This window comes from Oryzias latipes, chromosome 18 (assembly GCF_053564925.1).
Source record: "Oryzias latipes strain Hd-rR chromosome 18, Olatipes_Hd-rR_3.1".
In the NCBI taxonomy this organism is placed as follows: Eukaryota; Metazoa; Chordata; class Actinopteri; order Beloniformes; family Adrianichthyidae; genus Oryzias; species Oryzias latipes.
In genome coordinates this window covers 23,576,016-23,601,103 of record NC_136254.1, presented here as the reverse complement: position 1 = coordinate 23,601,103, position 25,088 = coordinate 23,576,016, and the positions used below count along the sequence as shown (strand labels likewise).

The window sequence follows — 25,088 nt, the reverse complement described above, 5'->3', positions numbered from 1 at the left end:
AGAAGCATTTTTAGACATTTGAGTATAATTATATATAGATGTATGTATTGGCTGCAGGTCAGCATCACGCCAGAGGCTAATCACAGGTGAACAGATGGGGGCGGGGTTATTGGTGTATGACGTCAGTGGGGACCCAGCGGAAGCTGCGGTAAATCTGTACAAAAGTTAAGATTAGTGACTGAAGTCTGGCCCGGTGGTATTGGTGTCGTGTCCAAGTTTTTAGCTTTTACTTTTTTATTTTTAGAAAATCAAAATACATTTTCAATCTTAGAGAATTTGCTTCCACGCAGCCGAAAAATTGATTGTGTCGTTATCGGTCACGCGCTCTCACGTGCACACAGCCTCGCGCGCTTCCCGCTCCAGGACCCAGGCGCTGAAAACGCTCCACGCGGACCAGCTTTTGAGGGTGGGCGCCCGCTGCCTCCAGCTTCTCTGTCCCCGGAGACGCGCGGGGATGGATCGGCGGCAGGGGAACCAGTGAGCGGGTCAGCGGGACGACGGAGGGGGGGTGGAAAGCCGCCAAGTCCGGAGCGGATGATGCTCGTTTGCCGCAGGCCCCGCGGTCGAGAAATTGGACATCGACTTTCGGCATATGGGGTGACCCGGCTGCGTGCTCCGCCGGGGAGGTCCCTGCCTTCGGACGGTACCGGGGAGGGAGCCGCCTGTGCACGAATGTAAGGTGAAGGAAGGAGCGGCAAGTGGGAAAATGCAGACGGAGGAGGAGACGGCCACCGCACGAGAGCCCATTTTGGAGGAAGGGTCGGGACGAGAGCAGGTACGAAAGGACATGCTTGTTTTTTCTTTTCTGCCCTCGCGCGTGTGTTTACGCTAAAATGGGAGCCCCCTCTCCTCCCTCCCCAACCGGTCTGCCTCCACCTTCACGGTCCACTTAGTGTTTGTGTCACAGCTGGAGGTTCCCGAACATAATAATTCACCGCGTGAAGCATCGACACGCGCCCACCCCTCTCTACGAATCTCCTCTAACTGTCCAGACGAGCAAGGGCACGCGCCAGGACCTTGGTTTTAGTATGAATGAAAATGAGCATGTCGTGTAGATAGATTCAAAGAGAGGGGGCTGGCAGCCTCCTTAAAATGTAAATAAACCCCAGGCCCCCGTGTGGTGTTCTTTGATTTTTACCCTTGTGTATCAAGTCTTTTTAGTGTATGATGTCACGTGGTAGCTGTCACCTCTGAAAAACCCTACAAGATTACATCACTGCATCCAGCCCCCCCACATTGACACAAACAGCATGTGATGGAGCAGACACCTCCCCAGGTTCATGCTTCAGGCGGCGTTCTCACTGTTTGGAGGGTGTGCAAGCACTGCAGCTTTGTTAACACTCCTGAATGTCTCATTCCATGCACGTTGTTGTCATTTTGAACGCCCTGACCGGACGCCAGGAGCTTCCACCAGCTGGGAGACGTCTCTGCTGGTTTAGGGAGTCAGTATGTCTATGACCTCAGCCAAAGAAGATTGCAGGTTTCACAATCGATACTAGCCCGGAGTGAGACGGATGCGTACTCGGGCCTTTCAGACCCACTAGTTTGTAGTTCCCGGCTGAATGGTCTTCTGTCGGTTATTTGGTTGGTTATGACACAGGCTGAGAGTGGAGGAGAAAGTCACTTTTAACTGTACCTGTTTTACATAAGCTCTCATTTTTATTCACTTTATGTTTTTAATGTTGACATTTTTTATTGTAAATGTGATTTATTGTTTCCCCCTAGCCAGAAAAAGAGATTCTTAAACTCAATGGGACAATTCCTGTGTAAATAAAGGTTAAATAAAAAATAGGCACGTTAACATTGGGAGTGGGGTCATCTGGACCCCACATGATAGCACAAGGGTTATTATAGTCCTCTGGTTGGTCCCTGCATGGTTTGGGATCTATCTTAGGTGTGGATCAACTCGTTAAAGACCCACTCTGAGGAAAATAGTGTTTTTGACATGTTCTTGAGGCATTTTTCTGATGATGGAGGACATATAAAAAGAAATTTAGGCGTACAATTGCATTTCTGAGTATTTCTTTATTCACGTCATTGTGAATCAGGAGCAGATGAAAAGAATGCAGTTTAAAAAAGCTTGTAGCAGTGACGTAGGTGCTACAGCCCGCTCCCTGCTCCGCTCCATTCTGTTGCATTGACTTAAAGACAAATAGATCCATGATGTTTTGCTCGTCTGAGCTGGAATATGCCTCAGCAAAACCTTTGTCCTGGAAAACAACACAGGTTTCTTAATGTAGCCAAAAAATACATAATCATGATTTGAAGACCACTGGGAACGCTTTCAGAATGGATCAAAAGATGATCGTAGTGGGACTTTAGTTGACACTTTGGACTGAATTTGGTATAAAAGATTGATTCTTGATAACTAACTTGTTCAAAAATGTATAAAAACAAATCTCAGATCCTATTAATGGTTTCCTTTTAAAGGAGAGCGGGTAGACCTTCAGGATTCTTTGAACAATTGCATTATGTAGGATTTGGAAGTGAGCATCTTTATATGCAATGCTATGTTGACACCAGGCATGTGATGCACACTCTTGAATGTGCATTTAGCCCTTGTTTTTCACAATGAACATGCAGGGAGGGTCTCTTCTTCTTCTTTTAGGAGTGTTTATTACTTCAAGTCCACCGCCTACAGTTGGAAGACGCTTTGTGCAAAATGTCATGAATTTTTCTCTAGGCTTCTTCTTTCACAGCTCCATTCATATGTATGGAAGACCTGGTGTCATAGAATTCCAGCCGTGTACAAACTGCAATTAGTCATTTCTCCCCCATGATACATTTTCAAACAGTTGGCACTGCCGTGAATTAAAAGAAACGCCATCCATACGTCACTACAACATCAGAGTCCGTGATCGGTTGAAGTTTGACCCGGTTTAACTTATAACACGCGTTCAATGGTTGCATGTTCTGTACGTAGAGCCCAAAACGGTCTCAGAAACGTTCATAGTAGCACATGATCACAAGAGTTTTGAACGTGGAAGCCCAGAATGCACCTTACATATACCTTTTATTAGAAGTGGTCTCTTGAATGTAGCAAAAAAATTATGTGTTGGAGGACTTAACACCCACTCTGTCTTGACTTCTTACTGGCAAACCTCTTGTTATCTTCAGAATACCCCTCGCTATCACACTTCTGCACCAATTGCCCCACAAATTAAAACCATCAATACAATTCTTTGATGTGAAATATCCAAAATTCTTACAAAGAAGTGAAACAAACTAGGCCTGCAGAATAAATCTCAAATGTATCGCGATACCAAGCTATGCAATACGCATATCACATAAGTCGGCGAATATTGCGATAACATTTGAATTTGCTGAAACAATCTTATGGCAGCTGGAAGTATTTAGCCAGTCAAATAAATCCCTTTATGCATTTGACCAAACCGATGGAGCCCTTTGATGTTAGCTGCTCGCCTCCTATGTAGACGAGGCTCATTTGGAGTATTTTAAAGTTATGTTGACTCTTATTTAAATTAAACTGGTGCAGTAACATGGAAATGATGTATTTAGTTGTTTTACTATTTGTTCATGTATCACAGGATATATTGTCATCCTAATATTGATCACCAATATCCCGCATTGCTATTTTTCCTCATATCGTGCAGCCCTAAACAAACCAATAAAAAAGCTGGTGTTTTGTTGCCGTAGTCAGGGGGGCTTTAGCTGGTTTAAGGTCGTCAGTTTGTCCAGTGACTTTTTGAAACCCAACACTCATCTAACCAAGTGAAGGAGACAGTAGAAGTGATAATTTACAGACTTTCTGCTGATAGTTGTTGCTAAGCCTGTTAAATGATGTGCTTCACTTTATTCCACCACTTTGCTCTGCTTGTATGGTGTCTGCACTGTAGACCATAATGCAATGATTTCAGCCTGCAGCTGTTCTCTGGCTCTATTACTTTCTCTCATCTGCCCCTCCTTATCTCCTTCCTGTTTTAGATTTTCCTCGTGGAGATTTACAGCCTCCCTTCTCCTCTCCACTCAAACTCCCTCAAGCATCTGAACGCTCGTATCTCCCTCAACTCTACACGCTCCTGTTCTCACAGGAGGTCGAGCCCACTCAGGCAGGGCCGCATATTCATAAGTAGAGCAGCATGACTGTTGTAAAAACTCCAATTTTAAGCCACTCATTTATCAGTCAAACACAAGATTATTTGACATTTTTTATGGTATTAACTTCTGTGAGTTGAATCAAGCTTTTTCTGTGAGATTCAGCAACAAAAAAGTTCAAATTTCCTATAAATACTCTGCATCAACGTAAATCTGGGGACTGAAGGGTTTTGTGGGACTTCTTCTGTGATGGTAGCTGACGTCGTTGTCACTGGCGACATCTAAATGACACACGTTCTATGACATACTGTAATTCTTTGATCAGCGCGAATGAGTTGATTCGGATGCAGAGAAAAGCTGCATGTTCACAATTAGCAAATGGACAAAGGTGGTTTTCTGGCAAGATATTTAAAAAAAGTTTTTTGTAAAGAAGGATAAAAAGTACAAAACGGAGTATTTCCCAACTGAAAAATAACTAAATGAAACATGTGGGGCTAAACTGAACAGGCCTGACCAGACTCACCCCCAGCATTAAGACACTAGGGAAGCTTTATAGACGGGGGCAAAACCCTACTGGACACATGATGGAGGGGGAAACAAACTAATCAAACATTCCAACTAATTAATCTATGACTGCAAAACAGGACAACAGCAAACTAACAACATTTAAATAATGAAAAAGTATTCTTAAAAAAATGAACTAAATAGTTTCCAAAAATAAAAGTTCATGAGGAGAGTTGGCAACCCCTGCAGTTCCCCAGTGGAATGTTCCATTCTCCTCTGCTCATTACCACGGATGGGCTCACCTGAGATGGAAACTCGGCAACAAACAAAAGTGAATGTGTACACCCATTGTTAATTTATTTTAAGAAAACAAGGTAAAAGTGAACGTTTTAATTCAAAGAAAAATTAAAGGAATGCTAACACTTATGTGGTGGTTTGAGGTTCAACCACCACATTAGCTGACTAATGGGAGGAGTTCCATATCAGCGTAAAGCTGCTTTTCTTCACTTCAGAATCTGCTGGAATAGCGTTGATTGCGTAAACGGTTAGAGAGTTGAACTGTGTTCACAATAAACGTGAGTCGCACAGCAGAGGCGTCTACTTTTAATGTTAGGGGTGATCTGAGGTCCTGTGCCGTGAATCAAGCGTCAGACGCAGTGGTCAGGCGACAGCGTGTTTCGCTGTGAATATTAAGCCGCACAAGTTCAAATGTCTGAACTTTGGCGAAGAATTAGTGTCGCGTCAACCAATTAGGAACTCAACTTTGGCCCATGATGAGTTAAGTCAGTGGGTGGAGTCCAAAACCAACATGGAGGAGAATCTGAACATTAAATTTTTCTTAGTTGTTTTCAGTGAATATTTTTAAAAAAATCCTTTAATTTTATTCTTATTTTTTATGTACTTGGACATGCGGGACAGCAAATCGTCAAACTGGGTCACAGAGAGACAGAAGTACCGCTGGAAGCGGCCGTCATTCAGATGCAGCTCCTGCAGTAGATGGTGAAGCTCACTATAGTAGGAGAGTCTCTGAATGATCTCAGGAACCAAAAAGTGCTTACTAAAGGCCCGTACACACCGGGACGAATATTCGCCAGGCGTTATTCGCCAGCGTTTTTGCCACGTTTTTTGTGTTCACACCCAGGCGATTTTCGCTGACGATGAGCTGAGCGAACATGCAATTTCATTCCCTGACATTAGATGGCGCTTAATGTAAACAGAAATACTCCTGTACACAAGGTGGCACTTCGCAACTTTACGCTTCTTAAAGTCGCTTTTCTCTCAGAAGAAGAGAGCAAGTATTTACGCGCTTGTCAGAATCATACAAAGAAAACATGAATATTTGGTGCTTGGTTCGGGGATATTTTAGAATGTCCGTCATTATTTCTTTGCGGCAGTGTAGACGCTACTTGGCGTATATCTTCTTCGCTGGTATGTGTGCTCAGAAAGGCAGTTTTGTGTTTGAGCGCCCCAAAGTTGTGTTTTACTGTAACTTCAGAAGCTCCAGACACGTGTACAAAAGCGCCATTCTCATTGGTCGAATAGATTTCGACGCCGCGCGTCAAACCAAAAAAACGAACCCGAGGCGTTTTTTAAAAAGTGATGCTTTGACGCGTGGCGTTTTTTCGCGACGGTGTGCACACTCACATTGGTGCCCTTTGTTTAGTCACGAGGCGTTAAACGTCGGCAAAATTCGTCCCGTGGTGAACAGGCCTTAATGCTTTGGTAGAGTTCTCCAAAATACAGTACAGAACAAACGTTTGGACACACCTTCTCATTCAAATGAATGGGAAGGTGTGTCAAAACGTTTGGTCTGTACTGTAAGTCAATCTGATTTCTCAACGTCAGTCATGTCGCAAAATCAACTTTTTGAGCTTTTAAGTGTATTTTAATGTACATTCCTCACAAAAAGAAACATCAACATAATATTTTGATCCGTTCACACATTTCTGAGTTGGGGTGGGTATTGGCAAGAGTCTGATGATACAATACATATCCCTATGCGCTTCCTGCGATGCGGTAGATATCGGAACACATTTTCTTTTTTTCTTAAGACTTAGAAAAAAACTCTACCTGAATATTAATACGCCTTTCATTGTAATACAATGGTAAAATTTATTTCACTTAATTATCACAACGTTAGACTCTGCAGTTGTATCTCATATACTAGTTGCATTTACCCAAGCTAATTCATAGTCCTTTAATTTTGGTAACTTAAAATATATTTGTTCTTAAAGGGAACAGGCAACATTGCTTGATTTCAGTATAAGAAAAGAAAAACTTAGAATGAATGTGCCTTAATCAATAAGGTTCTAAAAGCATTATTGAGGAAATAAAGTGCTGTTTATTTTCAACATTGCTTTATGTAGCGTCTTCAGTACTTTGAAACAGTTCAGGAGCCTGAATGTTGCTAAAAAAATAAAGAAAATAAACACCAATTGTGATGATGAGGCAGCATGACAGGGTGAAGGAGTGCTTTTTAATGCTTTATTTACATGACAGTCTGCACTGCAGCTGCAGCTCCACTTTCTCATACGCCGTAGTAAACACGTATTTCAGAGCTCATCGCCACGACGTTGACGTTTTTTTCACAGCGTTGAACACATCACTCTGATCCATCGGGCCACAAAACTATAATCTATTGCTGTGAGTTTTGCAGAACTTTGGCCGGCTTTGCTGACAGCATTTTGGCTGGTGATCCATTCATGACCCACTGAGCAGCGGCACTGCTTCACTCGTTCTTATCTGAGCAGAATTTTATACACATTTGATTGTAACTTTAGTAGGTTACCCTGCCCTAAAATAAATCCAGATTTAGGAGAACATGACCCATCCATCGATCTCTTTTCACAAGGAAATCCTGTTTTTCAATAAAATTTAATAAAACAAAGAAAATCCTCCTAATAGCACTTTTTATGAAGCTCCAAAGAATCAAGAAAATTCCCCTTCGAGGAGTTTCAGTTCTGAAGTGGATTCTATCAATATAATTGTGACAAATTACAAGTTAATAATTGATAGTTTTTGATAGTTTTAAGGTCAACCTGCCAAAAATAGTTAAGCAAATGCCGTATTGGCTTCGATGGGGTTTGTAGCAATGGTCCTGAGCTCCAGAGTTTGGCGTTTTTGTGAAATATTTCAGAGGCTAAACGTCTTCTAGCAGATTCCAACCTGCTCTTGGAGCCCACTTCCTCCCTGAACTCATTCCACAATAATAAAAGATATGTGAATGGAGAGCGACGCGCTGCTGCAGGTGCTTGTGCCGTGTTGCGCTCACGCAGCACTACCAGCCCTGAGCCCCCCCCCCCAATGACTCAATCAGGTCCCTTTTGATAGGAAAAAATCTTAACGCTTCTCAGCAGGCATCAGCAGCACTTTTTTCCCTCCTTTCCTCGCCTCATTCCCACCCACGTGGAGGGACAGCTAATTATAGCCGCTCCAGTCACACCTAACCAGCTGAATCAGAGCTGAGACGGGGTGAGGAAGCTGTCTGAGCGCTGCACAAAAATACAGTTTCCCACTCGTCTTTTTTTATGTTATTTTTGTGCCGTTGGTGGAGAAGTGATTTGAAGTGCTCTCTGCTTTAACAAATTTAGAATAAAACAAGGATAAAAGCCTGTCTGGTAGAGATGAGGCAGCAAAAACAATGTTCACTTTTACAGTCAGTTACTATGAAAGATGTCTTTTTTTTTGCTAGTTAGGTCACTGTGGCGGCTGGAGAATAATCAAGTCCTGGGTGTGTTTTATACGTGCGTGTAGTGATTGTTGCGTCTCTTTAATGAAACTAGACCGCTGCACTTCTCTTCAAGAGCTTGAAAGGAGATCCATCCGAACTTCTGCTTGGAAATAGCAAAACCTCTGAGAGACAGGGCCATATAGATTCTTTTATGCAATGATGCCGCTGAGACTGAGGTTTGTTTCTGATCTCTGCAAACTGCACACCGGAGGTTCTCCAGCAGAAACCGAGTCGTCCCAAAAGCTGTGGAATTCACAGCTGGAAGTATTTTCATACAAACCTCATAATACCCTTCCAATTAAGCATGTGCCGCAGTATGCACGTTTAATACCTTCTAGGGAGAAAATAAAAGTAGGCTTTGCATAAAGTATGGATTGTACATTACAGAAATAATGCCTTTTACAAGCTAGAAATGTGGAGAAAAATACTTGAAAGATGATTTGTTTTGAGCTAACTTAAAGCTAGTTTCTTTAAATTCCGTGGTCGTTGTCTTTTTGTTTTTTGTGTGTGAAAGATTTGACATCACTAATCCTGTGCTTATTTTTTTTTTTTTTAAAGTACCATTACGTGGTGCTGCACTGTGGTGTAATGGTTTCTACTCTCCCCTGACTGGACGGAAGGTTTTTGGTTCGAATCCTAGCTGAGCCTTTTCTGTGTGGAGTTTGCATGTTCTCCTCATGCACGCCTGTGTTTTCTTCAGTGACTCCATTTTCCTCCCACAGTCCAAAAACATGCTTCATATGTTGGTGCTTATAATATTTATAAAACATAAACATTATAAAACATGCTTATGATCTCAAATATTTAAAAACTTGGTAAGTGTGGCTCGGTACACGGAAAATATAACTAGAAAAATAGGGGAGATTGAACCTAACCACAAAAGTAAACAGATGGTTGTTTGATTATGTCATGTAGTTGGAGTAATTCACGCTAGCAGAGACGGAATTACTTGTTCAATGTTTTTCTTTAAATCTCTTTAAGGGGTTTATATAGACTGCCATCAGCGTTTTCTCGACAAATGACTACCATCTATCCTTTCGTCCAGCTCTCTCAGGTTGGGCCGGGTAGTAACATGGGGGTAACTGTACCTCTGGGATAGCTTAACGTTGAATGTTGGGTTCTCCAACAGCCCGCTAAGCGTTTAAATCACTGCTAGAGGCGTATATTTACTGTAGCTGGTCATACAAAGGGACGATTTATTTTTGACTGGCCTCCTCTTTGTTTCTTCGGTTTTTTTTTCACCTATACTTTTATTTTTATTTCTTATTCTCTTAATCTCTTCTTAATTTATAGTCTTTATTGTGTTGTTTCCAGAGTGTACACACTTGTTTTTATCTAATTTCTGTTTGGTTGATCATTGAAGAATTTCCAGCTTCTTAAGCAGACAGTTTGAGATAAATGGGATGAACAAGTCTGCAATATACTCTGTTAATGAGGCTGATCTTAAATATTCCAGTCATCCCGTTGGCTACAGGCTGTTCTTTAACAATCAGAACAAATTCTGTCCAATAACGTTGTTTTCTTTATACTGTAAAAAAAAAGATTTTCCCTTTTTGTAACTCATGGCAGTGATTGACGTCTGTTTTGGGGCTTTACAATCAAATGCTTTTTTGTGATTTAAATGACTACATTTATTATAAAATTACTTTTCTTCAATGCACATTCTTGTATAACATTAAAAAACAAAAGAAGGTTAAAGTGACGTCATCCCGTATCTTCTGTAATATTTTTTGTTGTTGCTTTGAGGATTAGGACTTTCTAGTGGGATTTGTAGTTTTATGGAGAGTTTTGCTTCGAAATCTCTGCACTTTTCTGAAGAAATGAGCTGAAAGCTGCAAATATGTTGGTTTAATCTCAGACCCGCACATCCATGCGGTGCTTGGTATCCTGAACGTCGATCTTTATACTTTAAGCGGCCATCAGGGGTGAAGCGTGGACTCGGGAGGCCTGCTGCTGTGCGTTTGTGAGTTATCTCTGTTACTCAGTGACAGCATCCTTTTGTCTTCCTCAAGGAGAAACATTCACTTTTGGCACAGGACCTGCACACTGGAATAATTTGACCCCCGTCTAATTTTCCTTGCACCAACAACTGCGCTGCAGAAAGCTGATGGAAATGCTGGCCCAAGCCCTTTTCAGGTGTGCCTGTTATTGCTAGACTAGCTTCCCTTTTTTCTCTTTTGGCATAATATGTTTGCAAAAAGGAAAACTCTTGGGACTTGTTTTGTCAGGAACAGAGGGGGTGCAGAAAAAGAAGGTTAACGTCCCACTCTGATCACCTTTTGAGCAATCTTAAAAGGGTTTCCCGGGGTCTTTTAATTATGATTATGCCTTTTTCAGCCAAAGTTAAAAAAAACCTGTGTCGTTTTATAGGGGGGCATAGTTTCTGCCCTCTGAGTTGTGGGTGGGACTGTTCGCAGATAGTAAGCCCACCCTCCCTTCCCGTCATCCATCTGTCTATGCGCTCTCCAGGGGCCTCATTTATAAAGGTTGCGTACGCACAAAAGAAGGCGTACGCCACTCTCTACGCAATAGTTGAGATTTATAAAAAGCAAACTTGACGGGAAAATGTGCGGTCCTTCACGCAAGCTCTGACCCAGGCATACGCACAAAACAGGTGAAATGAGAAACGGCGACACCGTCGGCAGATGAAAGAAACACGTGAAAGTGAAAATGACAATACTGCCTCTCAGAAATAACATGAAGACTTCACAAAGCAAGTCTTACAATTAACAGCCTACACGAACACCCGTTTGATCGATCAGCAGTGAAACAAACAAAAAAAAATCAAACGAAAATTACAACAGAAATTCAAATGAACACTTATTTGGAAAAAGAAAAGTGAAATATGTTCTGCAATATTGGCATGTTGTGCAATTCATCCTCATAAATAATATAGTTAACAGAACGAAATAATGTACACAACTGATATTCCCGTCATTGTGTCCGTCTGGCGGAGCAGATATAGGTGCAATTAGACAGACAGATGGATAGATAGAGAGATGAGAGAGAGATGCATTAATTGTCCACTGGGGAAAGTTGTTTTCATAGTAAAACATTTCTTCATAAGGTACGGAATTATGGTATTCATGCATATGCCTTTAGTTTGTTTTATTTTTGATAAAACAACGTATGTCTCGACCATTCAGAAAGCAACAAGAAATTACATTTGCGCTGAACAATTTCCCATTTCCACGTCGATTATTCCCGACATCTGCAGCTTGTCAGATGTAATTAAATGGAGGGAAATAGAATGCCCCATCACAATGCGTAATGACGCACAATCGCTGATCTTGCGCTCTCAGAAGATGTGGCAAATGGAAGAATTCGGTGTCCGGTGTCCCCCCCCCCCCCCTCCCGTGGCAGACACGGGTGTGTGTGTGGGGGGGGGGGGGGGCAGCGCTAGACGTTTTTTTGCCTTGACTTTGATGTCCGACCTTTTCTTTTTTATTTCGGCCACGGTCCGAGGTTGTGAGGCTACAGCATTTAAGGCGTCTGCCACCGTCTGCCACTCACGTGCCTTTTAGGCATTAGTAATGCCCACACTGTGCCCTCCAAACAACATTATTCTCCTCTTTTCCACCTCGCCAACGATAACTTTTACTTCACATTGAGAGAAGTTACGTTTTTTTGATTTTCTCTCCGTGTTTGCCATGGTTTCGCAATCAATGAATATTCATTTGTGGGCGTTTCACGGACTATTTATGGGCAACTATAGGCGTGTCATGAGACCGCTAAAGCTGCGCAGCATTTAGAATTGGTTGTGATTTATTAAGAGAAAGATGCGTAGGATGTGCGTGCGCACGGTTTTATAACTCCGAATATTTCTGTGCGTACGCACATCCTATGTTTCATCCGTACGCCACTTCTGACGCAAATCCTACGCAAAGTTTTATAAATGAGGCCCCAGATCTCTCTCTTTAAATCTCTTACAGCCCCTAACAACCCCAACCTAACATTATCTGTGATGCATAAACGGCGAGAACCATTGGGGCTATCCAGCCGTAAAATTTTGAGCCAGATGCCAGCCTAAACAAGGAAAACAAAGACGTACATGGATCTTTTTTCTGCAAGTGGATGCATCAGAATGGAGTGCTCTTTGCTCTTTATATCAATTAATAGGATCTTTTTTTTTGTCTGCTACTGATTCAGTGAGGAAAAAAAAGCAGAAATGCAATTTTAAGCATACTTTTTTTTATATATGTCTGCAATCATCAGAGAAATACCACAAGAAGATGTTAAAAACACCAAAAACATGATAGTCATCAGACTGGGTCTTTAAAGGGTTTTTGCACAAAGACTTCCTGGGGCATCGCACAATCTTTTGCTTCCTGTCTTTTTGCAATCAGGAGAAGTTCCTAGCGAGTTCAGAGTGGGTCCTCCTCACCTCCTGGCTCTGTGCTGTGCACCACACTTTTAGCCCGATCAATCCACTTAGACAGGATGTAACCGAGTAAACATGAGAACGGAGGAGCTGCAGGGGGGATGCAGGATGCATAAGATGAAGGAGCATTTAGCCGATCCATCTGATCGTTCCCGGGGTTCCTCTTTAAGAACCTAACCTATTTTGGGATCTATAAATTCTGCAGCTGGATGGTTTTTAGGTCCTGCTGGAGGCTTCCTTCCTCTGCCTTTCACTGCTCACTCTGTGGAGTTTTATCAAAATGTTGCGTTGCAGACACTCAAACACGCCTGCAGAAGTCATGTGGAGGCTTTTGGCTGGGTGAGGAGAAGAAGATGAAAGAGGTAGAGGAGGGGTGAATGATGAAGAGGGAGCTAGGGGGGTTGAGCAGACAGGATTTGCAGACTTGGCTCCAAGGAGGGGAAGGACAGTGGAGTCATCCTGTCTGTTTACTGTTGTTCCTCTCGAGGATCTTCTCACAGAGACCTGATGGCCGTGAAGCGAACCATCAGCTGCAGCTACGACAGAAGAAATGCATTTTGACACAAACGGTCCCCCCGTCCCTCTTCGTATCGTGCCGTTCTGCCGCTGATGCTGGGCTAAAGAACAGTCTAGAAGCACAGTTCTGGTCTAAATTATTCACACTCACTCTGCCGGCTGCATTACAATGCTGGGAATGTGCGTGAGGGAGGGATGGCAGCAGTAGGAGAAGCGTATCTGCCCGCATCCCGTGAGTGCGTTTGAGTGCGCCGTAATGTGATGTCTTCACAGTGAGAGTGAGGCTGTGTGCACTCACACAGCAGCACTTATCTCATGATTTGGGGGGCTGGGAGGCTTTGATCAGGACGTCAGACGGGCTCGCTCAGAAATGCGACGCCGTTTACCCAACAGGCAGCTTGTTAAACCCGACTGAGGGGAATCTGAAGAGCAGCTTTGACACGAGCCGTGGCCGAAATCTAACCTTCGACTTACTGACCAAACATTTTTTTTATTGGTTTAACATATTTCTTATCGGCCAAATCATTTCATACAGGTATTTTATTTTATAAAATATTATTATGTTGAATGTAAACAGAGAGGAACTCAAAACATCATTAAAACACATGATAATTTTGTTTATTCTTTAAAAAAAATTCATCTTAGTAACTCCTTTTATCCATTTCTAATCAGAATATTTTCTTTCTCTTCTTGTTGTTGTCACACGTCCATGAAGTGTTTTATTTTCTATCACAAATGAGTCGTTTCTGTTTCCTTTAGTACAGCAGCACAACGCTGTGATAAAAAAAGCCCCCCCCCCTGAAAAGAGCTCTGTCAGAGAATCATCTGTTGCCTGAGGCAGCTAAAAAATAAAAAAAACTTTGTATAAGAAAACGAAATTGCATAAACAGTATTAACATGTTTATAGTGACATCTACCTGTAAACTCAAATAAAAACATGCTGACAAAATAAGGACAGATTTACTAGAGGCAAGGGAGGGGGGTGTATTGCCAGAAAAAGCCCTCTTTTTTTTCTCCTAATTCCTCCTCCAGATGATTCATTTTTTATGAAATTAAAACAAAAACAGCCTAAAAACATGATGTTTTGGATTCTTGCCTTGACATCAAAGATGCAGCGCCATAACGGGGGGGGGGGGGGGGGGCTTTTTTCAACACAGCACCGGATCTGTTATGTTATGAAAACATTGCTAATAAAGTTGCATACACAGTGAATTAAGCTCTGTTGTTATATCTAAAGAAATTACAGTTTTTTTATGAATGTCCCAAAACCGTTTTTTTTTTGGCTTTAGTAGACTAAGGCCGCCTTTACACTTCCGGTCTTGATGCTCATATCCGATTTTCTGACTATATCCGATTTTTCTGACGACCCGCTTACATCATCTTCTAAAAGTGACCCGTATCTGATGTTTGCATTTACACTATACAATGCTGAAACTATCAAACGTAGACGTTCTGAGGACTACGTGGCAGTATTTCTGCATTCCGCGGACCTCCTTCAGACTTTTGTGATTGCGGTTGTCATGGAGGCAAGGCGGCGACGGAAGGAGGGGATGCATGGGGGAGTAAAAGGAGGGCTGCTCGGCTCTCTCTGAGTTTTGAATGAGGAAGTGTTTGCAGACGTGCTGTAACTAACAGTTTGATCCAAGTGTTGAACCTTTCCTGCGCGATGACTTCTCTTTTCTGACCGTGGTCAGAAACACACGGGAGATTTCCTCGGGGTTCACTTTTCCGTTCTGAACCCTCAGCCTCCAGAGTGGGCTAAGAGAAACTCCAAAACTTTTGGGGGAGACACCTTATTTTTAATTTACGGTTCTCCGACACTCCCCCGCTCCGCGCTCACACCCCCTCTCTCTACTTACACACACACGCAAGCACGCGCGCGCTCACACACACACGGTCCCCATCATACACGCCCCCCAAAGAAATAACCGCTTCTAGCCTTTTCCATAGCAACGGTGTCCCGCTTCATTAGTTACCGTTTGCGTCCCAACCGGGACGGGACGGGACCGGACATAAAGCGGTTTCCGACTACGGTCTGAAGCCTGAGGCAGAAAGGTAACACGCTGACAGCAAAATCAGCACAAAAGCACCTTAATAAGTCATGTGATCTCAGTGGGTGGTGTCCTGAGTTGACGTCACTGAGGTACGACTCGCATTTACTGGGGAATATCCGATTTGTCTGCTTACATGGCACACGCAAATGCAGGTATCCGATTCTTTTCCGATTTATTTCCACATATGAGTGAGGCCTGTATCCGATCTGAGAAAAACGGAATCCATGCGCTTTTGTCCTGCTTACACATTCACCGATCATATCCGATCTTTGCCAAATGAGAGGACAAAATCGGAATTGGGTCACTTGATCCATGCAGTGTAAAGGCGGCCTTAGACTTTAGCCAAAAGAGGCATAATAAAGAAGAGAAAATCACATACAAGTCACTCTTTTGGGAGAAGTTTATTTAACAAAAAAACAGACAAGATCAGACATTTCATCTTGAAAGGCAAATTATAAAAGCATAAATGATGACGGTAATAGACTGAATATGTGCACACTGTACATTGATGCTTATTTGGCTTCATTAAGGTAACTGTAGCATAAGGAACATGCAAGCAAGTCAACTAAACTCTTTATATCACTTCAAAACACTAAATCTGTTGAATCCTCCATCTTCTGTGTCGCTTCTGAACCTTTTAGCTAAACCCGGCATAAGACAAAGCAGTGCCTTTTCTTCTGCGTTGCTGTCAGTACCAAATACTGAGACACATGCAGTGTCCTCTAGCAGTTTTTAATTTTTTTTTAAATTAAAATAAATCGCACCTGGGTAGACATCGCAGCCCCAACCAAACATACCCTTTAATTAATCATCAGCCAAACGCTATAGTTAACAGAGGGGACGTAGAGGATGGCGTTCTAGCGTCGTGTACGCTTATGTACCTTTTGGTGCAGAGAGCAGAGACGTATTAAATAAAAACAAATCACCATAAGGTGGACTGATGAGCATGACTTATTTGATGCAAACATTTACACGCCGTGTGGCGAGTAGCCCTCTAGCTCATCAGACGGAAAAAAATGCTAATAATTGGCAACTGGCGAGTCCTGATTTCCGACTTTGGACACGAGTTCATGTAGGTGCACTGATGCTACTTGTCTTAACGCCTGTCTCCTCCCTCTGTTTTGTCTTCACAGCAAAGGCCGGTCCAACAGTCTCTGGCCTCCTCCCTGTGCAGGGAGTCCCACTGGAAGTGCCTCCTGCTGACCCTCCTCATGTACGGCTGTTTTGCCACGCTGGCCTGGTGCGCCCTCTGTCGCGTGCCGGTCCTCGGCTCCTCCTCCATCCCCCTCGGCTCCGACAGCGACGCCACTTCGGCGGCGTATTACAACGACATCTTGCACCTGGAGAGCCCGTGCTCCAGCGGCTACGTCTACATCCCGCTGGCCTTCCTGGCGATGCTCTATGTGGTTTACCTGGTGGAGTGCTGGCACTGCTTCTCCAAGACGGCTCTGCTGGCTCACGCCGAGTTCCAGGTACCCGATCATCAGCTTTAGCAAGAACGTCCCACGGGAAAAAGAAATGAAGTTCAAAACCTCTTTGAAAGGCGTAGAGAAATGCTGCAGTCTCTCAAACAAAGCCTCTTTTCAGGCCGTTTGCTCTGAGCTCCATTACATTTCTTGATGAAACATCATTTTACAGTTTCCTGTGAGACTGTGGGAATCCTGCCCCAATCACAAGGTGTCTAGTAAACTCAAGCAAATTTGCCCTTTTTTTGTCCTAATAACAAAATCTATGTCCCTGTGAAATGAAACGATGAAACGGCAAAGTTTGCTTTGCACCAGATTACACAGAGTTATTTTTCTATCTGTCTTTCTTTCAAACCCAAATGAAAAAATCAACACTGTGGTTTTAGAGACATAAGACAATACAGTGTGTTTGAAAAGGAGTGGGTTGAAGAGGAATCTTGGATGATCCCACTCCTTTTTACAACACCCAATGATGCGCATAATTCAATTTACAGACATGTACAAAACGTTCACAGTACTATTTTTGCATGGCGATTGTGCAAAGTGACATTTTTGTTTATTTTAATCGTTTCTGGCCTCATAAAGATCTATTAGTGACTTCTTGTAGGTTTATTTTGAATATTTGTAAACCTTCATCCAATCCGTTCAATAAATCCACACCACAATTTGATAAACTCTTTTTTGTAGTACGAATGCACTGCTTTTTGAAATTCAGTTGTTTTCTTAGATTGTGACTCCCGTCTATGTCTTTGAACATTTGCTGTAAGTTTATTGGAAGTAAGTTGTATCTCTTTATTCATGATGAGACTCGTCTTCAGTTTATAACCCAACAACACAGCCTTATTTCCTCTCCTTTTAATAAATAGATGTTTGTCCTTTGTTCAAAGTAAAAAAGATCTACCGATAGAAGTAGTAAAAATTGTCTTGGTAAGTTTTCATTTTTTCAATTTGTGTATAAAATTAATATGTAAAAAAAAAAGATACCCCCCCCCCCCAATATCCTTTTTAAAGTGCTACAACAGTCAAACTAATCCTGTTTCTAGACCATAATCATCCTAAAGTAAGAGTAGAATGACACATTTTAAGATAAATTGGTCCTAAAAATTATATGTTAATGCACGAGTCAAATAAATCAAGCATCATCACAAATGGAACTTCTGCTTTAACATAATATTTAAACTTTTGCTGGATATATAACTCAAAAGAAGATGTTTTTTTAAATTAATCAAGATATTCAAGATTTATTGATTTAAGTCGTTACATCTTTCTGAAGTTACTTGTAAGTCAGTTTTGACTTGTATCAAGAGTAATAAGATATTGAAAATAGATAATACTGAGATTTTGTGTTTTTACAGTGAGCAGTAATGTGTTTTTTCTTCTTCTGTGGTGTAGGAAGTGTTTGAGCGCGTGCAGAGGCTTCAGCAGGCCACTCCCTGTATTTGGTGGAAGGCCATCAGCTATCATTACGTGAGGAGAACCAGGCAGGTGACTCGATACCGCAATGGAGACGCATACACGACCACACAGGTGGGAGAAACCTCCTTTCTGACGGTTTCCACTCTTCTGGTACTACTAATAAAGAAAAAATGTTCCTTCTGCCTCGCCAGGTCTACCACGAGCGAGTCAACACTCACGCCTCGAGTTCGGAGTTCGACTACGCTCGCTACGGCGTCAAAGATGTGTCAAAAGAGCTGCTGGACCTGCAGCTGCATCCTGCTGTTCGCCTTCGCTTCACTAAGTGTTTCAGGTACCCGAGAAACAACCCCCAGCTGAGTGGATCTTCAAAGTGAGCGTTGACTCGATGTCTAAATATTGTCTGTGTCTTTTTTTAGCTTCTCCAGTGCTAGAGCTGAAGCAGCCTACCTCACCCAGGTAGGTATTCAGCAAGGTGTCCCTTCAAAATAAAACTCTGAAATGAGGTTAGATTGACTGGAAAATGTGTCTCATCTTCAGCTGTTATTTGTGTCTTAAACCAGACAAAACATTCAAGTTTGCAGCATGTTTTCAAGAAGTTTCATGTTTTGTTTTAGATTTCATCTAAGAGCCTACGTGATTTTAAAAATTGAAAATATTTTTTCTTATTTTGAGATATATAAAAAAAACGCGTTTTGCTTATCGTTGTTGTTTTTAGGAAACAAGAAGTTAACTTATTTTCTCCAAACAAGGTGTTCTTACTAGGGATGGATACCAAAAGTCAAGTTGGTGCCGGATTTTCGTAGGGATGCAACGATTCACTTTCACCAATGATTTGATTCAAACTTTAATTTTTTTGGTCATATCTTCAATTTGATACGAGATTTGTTTATTACAAAATGACAAATCCTTTTACAATAAAGTAATAAGAACCTAACAATGAAAAGAAAACCTTTCAGTTGATTCAATCTAAGTCTGGTGTAATGAAAGAAAAAAATAAATAAAATGCGGGTTTTGGTTCTTTGGTTGTGTCAATCACTTGTATTCTATCCTTTTTTGGCTGTACAATTCTAGCCAATCATTTTACCTTTCCAGCGATTGGGTGTGGCCGTCACGGTGGGCGGGGCTTCAGTCAAAATCCTGATGGTGATTTGAGCCACAGTTCTGCTGTACTTCACATTATTAGATTTGTATTCAGCAACCCGATGAATAAAAGTGACATGCACAATGCTTCGAAAGAAGGCCGTCGTCGTGGCGATGAGCTGTGAAATGCATGTTTACCTCAGTGTGTATGAAAACGGAGATGGAGGGCAGACTGTCAGAATGAAATGATGCATCTTGGGTACATTCAACTGCTCTCATCAATCTGTCACTCTCCTTCATCAGACCTGAGTGTTTTGGGGGGTAAAACTGACGTTTTGATTTATTTATTTTTCTTTTTTTGAAGCTCTGTTTAAGCACCATTCAGACACCAGGACCGTTTCAAAGGCACTAGCCCTAGTTTCTCTTTATTAAATCTTTTTTTTTTTAATAATTTAGAGTTTTTGAAAGATTTTGCTTCTTTATTTTATTTTTTAGAAAACTTTTTTAGAGTACGCGGTTTTTTCTACTGTCAAAGAATTTTCTAAAACGACTTCATGTTTATCATCGTCTTCCGGGTATTTACCGCTAAACGTTCTCCACGCCGGATAGATCTGTGGCTCTGACTGCAGCTCCTGTTTGTTTCTCTGCAGCGGGCTCGCTTTTTCGGGGAGAACGAAGGACTGGACGACTACATGGAGGCCAGGGAAGGCATGCACCTGAAGAACGTGGACTTCCGAGAGCACATCCTGGCGTTCCCGGACCCGGCCCGCCCGCCATGGTTCTCCCGCCACAGGGTGTTCTGGCTGGCCTCGGTTTGCCTCCTGTCGTGGCCGCTGCGGGTGGTGTCAGAGTATCGCACGGCATACGTCCACTACCACGTGGAGAAGCTGTTTGGGGAGGATGAGGACTCTGGTGGAGGAGGGGTGCTGGGTGGGGGGGGGAGAGGCGATGGGGTTGAGGGTGGGACGGAGAACGGAGGCCCCCCTGGAGGAATCAGCATTGGCCTGAATGGGACGAGCTACAGAGCCATCTCCCGGGTCAATACCGTGGACATGACGGAGCTGGAGTGGCACATTCGCTGCAACCAGCAGATGGTCCCCAGTTACTCGGAGGCCCTCCTTATGGACATGGAGACAAGCGGGGGGACAAACCCCACAGCTTCCACCCCCATCTCTGGACCCCCTGGCATCACCCCCACCCAGACCACCAACCCGCCTTCTTTGGCTCTGCCTGTGATGTTCAACTCGGCGTACCTCCTGCAGACCTGCCCCAGATGCCGCAGGACCACATCCAGCGCTAGCCTCCCATCCCGGCTGAGGGCCCCAATGGGAACTACGGCCCTCCTGAACGCCACGGTGGCGGGGATCAGGGCTGGGGGGTCCGCAGGCGGGTCCGGAGGCGGGTCCATCGGGGGACGACTGGTGCTCAGTCGGAGCGGGTTCTCATTAGGGAGACTCGGAGGCGGGCGCCAGAACAGCCTGTTTCATTCCAGGAGCATGGGAGGAGGTTTGGCAGGAAGCAGGGAGGATGGAGGAGGAAGCGGTGGAGGTGGGAGTAGTGGAGGGGGAGGAAGCGGTGGCGGGGGATTCCTGGGGTTGGGCTCCAGACAGAACAACGAGGAAACCAGGGGAGTACTAGAAGGAGAAGTGGATGAGGAGGAAGAGGAGGAAGAAGTGAGGAGGAGAGTAGACGGGGGGAGACAGAGGGACGTAGAGGCGGAGCAGGAGAATGGAGTGGGAGGAGAGGGGAGGGAGGGGGAGAGAGATCGACCTCCATCCTACCAGGACGCCTTCTTCTTCCCTGTGCTCATCATTCACGGAGAGGAGAGCTGCCATGCAGGCGATGACATGTGATGAAAAAAAAAGACACTCCTCGGGTTAGGGGGGACTGACGAAGAGAGGACAGGGAGGAGGAGGAACGAATGGAGGGGGGAGGGGCATCGACGGAAACAGCAGGAAGGAAAGGAAGAGGGAGGGGCAGAAAAAGGGAAAAAGACGCCGAGAGAATCCGACTCATGCTGTCAGTTGGAGTCGACCTGATGAAGGGCAAACTTTGAAAAAAGGACGTTTTTTTTTTTTTTATCCTGGCAGCTTTCAGTGCATTTAGATGTAACTGGAAATGTGAGGGGGGGGGGGGGGGGGTCTAAAGACAGCAGCTTGGAGATGCTAGAACCTGAAGCTTTCCTTAAAGAGTTTCTCTATCTTTCCCAGGGTTGACAACAAAGATGGAATGATAAAAAAACCCATTTAGACAGCAGATGAACATTTAAAGTTTGAGTAGGTTTTTAAAGTTGTAAAGAAAACTTTTTTGTCAAAGTCCTCGAAATAGAAATGACAAAATGATCAATCAGACGGCCGCGTTAAAAAGGGCAAACATGGACTCGTCCTTTTTCTTGCACCATCGGCCAATCCATCCATTGATCAGAATGACAGAAAACTGCTTCCTCTGCTCTTTTTTCCTTCCACTCAATCTCATTCTAAGAAACACATTTGTTGATTCTCCTAACAACTAGTTAAACTAGTTCATTTTTCCTTTTAACAACAATTGGATCCATCTGATAAGTTGTGGTTGCCGATCAGATCAGTCAATATTGATTCATTTGGAGCGAGCGGATTCCCTGACCTAAAATAAATCCAGGACATCTTTAGCCAAAAATTCAACCAGAGGGACTGGGACAGAGGGACAGAGATAAATACCTGGGCAACGAACAGTGGAAGTTCTTGCAAGATACCAAAGTCTAAATTAAATATGTGTCCAAACGAGCAAGTAACGTCACAACATACTAGTAAATAAAAAAAGGTAGTTTTTTTGTCATTCTGCAAAATAAAATGTTGGTGGATTTGGTCATTTTGTGCAGATTTTTACCACAGGATGGACACACTAAAGTCCTTCTGTCTGATACAAACATAATGAGTATTGGCGTCAAGTGTTAACCCCTCGATGCTTGAATTTTATTTCCAGCTATGAAAAAAACAAACACTTTCATGTGATGCTCAATGATGGTCATTTTGGCATCAAGGGGTTAAGACGATTAAAATCTGTTCATCTGGTCTGCATGGGCTAGAACACCTACACTATTATCCAAAATGAATCCATTTGAGTTACAACTGCTTATTTCTTACCAAAACTTGCCCTCCTTGTCTAACTGAAAACATTTGTCCGGCTGTGCCGGGCTGCTGCCCCCCCTCCTTCCCCGTAGAAGCATCTGCAGCCAAAAAAACTGCTCGATTCAAGGTTGACCAAGAGTTGCCCTTGTAGGAATGCATGAAAATAATTAGTTTTTCTAGAGCAGCGACTGCTGCAGCGGTGTTCCATGTAGGCGGGGGTTCAGCGGCGTGTACGGCTTCTGTCTTCGCCTTAAAAAGCTTCCTTTTCTGGGAAATCTGACGAGAGAAGGCAGCTGGCACAGAAAAGAACCTGCGCTTTGGTTTGTACTTCACGAAGCACAGGTTAGCTGCCGACGGAGCGCTCGGATCTCCTCCGCCTCTGTTGGGGCGAAGCACACTGGAAATACAGACGGGTCTCTTCCTGGAAGGAGGGACCTGATTGATGGGCGTATATCCAACCTGAGGAGGAGGACGCTTTTTCTGCCAACTTCTGGGAAAGTGGAGCAGTGACTGCTGACCCGGTTCAACCTGACACGCACACCCTGACACACATTCACATGCTCTAAATCTGATCTTCTGTAGCTTATGGAGACATCAGACCCAAGTGGGCACATAGAAACCAGGGTGGGGGGGAATAAAACAGTCTGTGGGTAAACAAAGACCTGGAAAAACTGAAATGTAAGATGAGAAGACTTTTTTTTTTGTGTGCGTGTCAAAATTTCTGAGGTTTCTTGGTTTGTGGATAGTCGTATCTTCGTCTACATGACCAAACAAAACCAAAATCACTGAAAAGCTCTATTTGTTTAGAGTTTGTCCCACTTTAATGGTTTAATTTCAATCTGGATTTCCAATCCACCCAAAAATGTTGCTGCTTTGCAATCATCTGCACACTTCCACAGTGTTTGTTTTCTTTCTTTTTGCACATGAACTTCTCGCTCTGACTTGAGGGTGGACTTCCAAACAGTCTGAACTGTTTTTGTCGTCTCGTTCTGCACATTTTTATTTCCGCGTGTCCGTTTGTGAGCCAAGTGTACAACAGCCGATGTAACGGGGTATTTATATGCTGTTTTAATATTTCTGTCAAACGTGTGCCAGCCGCTTCAGGTGTGCCAAGAAAACCCATGCCCATGATGTCTTACACACGCGTGCAGACCTGCTCACTTGCATGTTTACTCGGAGCAGTATAGCGGCCATTATAGCGGCTCGTGTTAGGGGTCATCTGTCAGACGTGCACAAACACAGTGGCATGGTTCCAAAACGCTGCCTTTCTAACCCGTGTTGCCGACTTCTTTGCTTTGGATTTCAGTTGATGCTGCATCTTTAAACAACCAGGCGACTCAAAAGTGCTAACACGAATACACACCCTTCATTAACTTTGTGATTGTTTTACATTTGTTTTTGTCGCAAGTTTGAGGGTTCAAATCCCCCTAAAGAATGTTGGAAGACGTTGGGATGTTTGGTCGAACCTGCCACCCTGTATTTGTCCACTAGGTGGCAGCGAAGCCTTAACTTTTGAGCCGACACAGACATGTCTTATCTGTCAAGAGGACACAGCAGCTGGTTTGGCCTTTGTGGGTCGACACAGCAACATGTCACAGGTGTGTACCGGTACTCGTACACATCACAACAGTTCTTTTAAACACACTGCAGCACGACAAGATTGTGCGTTTTGTCTCATCCTTCTTCTCTAACTGTGAATGTGGCGCAGAGCACTGTTCCTCCTATTCCCGCATTCTGGCCGGACTTGGGTTAGTTGCTAAGCAGCTTTTCTGATGTCTTCATCACAAGCAGCGGGAGCAACAATGGTTGACATGTCAGCTCCGCCGGATAAGGAACGCTTCACACTTTGTGACTGAGCCTTCATCTTCTGGGCATAACCCGTCGTCAGGCTGCTTTATTTGACTTGGATGGAAAAAAAACGTCTGTTCATGCACAGAATTTTTAAAACTGCTCTTTCCGCCATCACTTGATTGTAACATGAGGCGCTTGAACGAAAAATGATCGATGTATTGCTGTCAGTAGCTTGTCAGACTGTTTCTCCCCTGGCCACAGAGTTAAATGACTTTTTAGCACGTTCAAAAATGACTCCTGAAATTGGTTTTGTTTTTAACAAACTGCCAGGCAAAAGAAAAAGGAATCTGTTGATCAAATTGAATTCTTTCCAAACTGAAAATCTATAGATTTCTCTTTCATTAAATGAAATAAAGCACATAAAATAAAGATGCTTGGTTACTTTGTTGCAACTTTGCTCTTTGCCTTTTAGATGTATTTAGTCTATTTCCCTACAAAGTGGGCCAATATTTGTGAAATGGATCCATAATACAATGCAAGTTCTCTTTACCAATCCCTGGCTTTTGCCTTTCCCTCTTGTTTGAAGTAGCTCCAGTTGTTGCTGTTACAAACCCAAACAGAGCCTGAGCTTTAGGAGAACCTCAAGATTTAGCATGGCACGTCCAAATTGAGTGAACATTCTGTAGAATAAAGGAAAACTTCCATGGAGTCTGGCTGCAAAGTAGGACGACGGTACTTGGATACCAAAGGTCATCTTATACAGATTCGAAATCAATGTTTCTGGTACAATAGATCTGCTATGATGGCCATTCTCCAACCTCATTGGGTTGCCGGGACATACAATCTGTCCTGTTGTGTGTTAGAGACACGCAGCCGAAAGGAGGAGCGATCTTTAAGACAGTTGGACCACAGATGCTACGTCTTGGATCAGCTTGTGCAGGTTGTGACCAACGTTGGTAGACTTGAGACAAAAGCTGGTGGAAACGT

The 25,088-nt window shown here is 43.3% G+C and overlaps 1 protein-coding gene across 2 annotated transcripts; it reads left to right on the top strand.

Annotated features, from left to right (window-relative positions):
* Window positions 1-333: 333 nt before the first annotated feature.
* LOC101170305 (transmembrane protein 151A) lies at window positions 334-24,530 on the top strand. 2 transcript variants are annotated; one of them, XM_011487393.4, is made up of 6 exons: window positions 334-775; window positions 16,375-16,713; window positions 18,100-18,234; window positions 18,315-18,454; window positions 18,540-18,579; window positions 19,854-24,530. In XM_011487393.4, exons 1-6 carry the CDS (start codon window positions 707-709, stop codon window positions 21,054-21,056), a joined length of 1,926 nt encoding a protein of 641 aa, XP_011485695.3. In that variant the 5' UTR covers window positions 334-706; the 3' UTR covers window positions 21,057-24,530. The 2 variants fall into 2 exon arrangements, with proteins under 2 accessions (XP_011485695.3, XP_023821659.1); XM_023965891.2 differs by lacking the exon at window positions 334-775 and adding an exon at window positions 15,103-15,242.
* The last annotated feature ends 558 nt before the right edge of the window (window positions 24,531-25,088 follow it).

Coding starts and splice junctions, on each gene's coding strand:
- LOC101170305 (XM_011487393.4), top strand. CDS start 707: ATGCAGACGGAGGAGGAGACGGCCACCGCACGAGAGCCCATTTTGGAG. Junction 776..16,374: donor AAGGGTCGGGACGAGAGCAG/GTACGAAAGGAC, acceptor TTGTCTTCACAG/CAAAGGCCGGTCCAACAGTC. Junction 18,580..19,853: donor AAGCAGCCTACCTCACCCAG/GTAGGTATTCAG, acceptor GTTTCTCTGCAG/CGGGCTCGCTTTTTCGGGGA.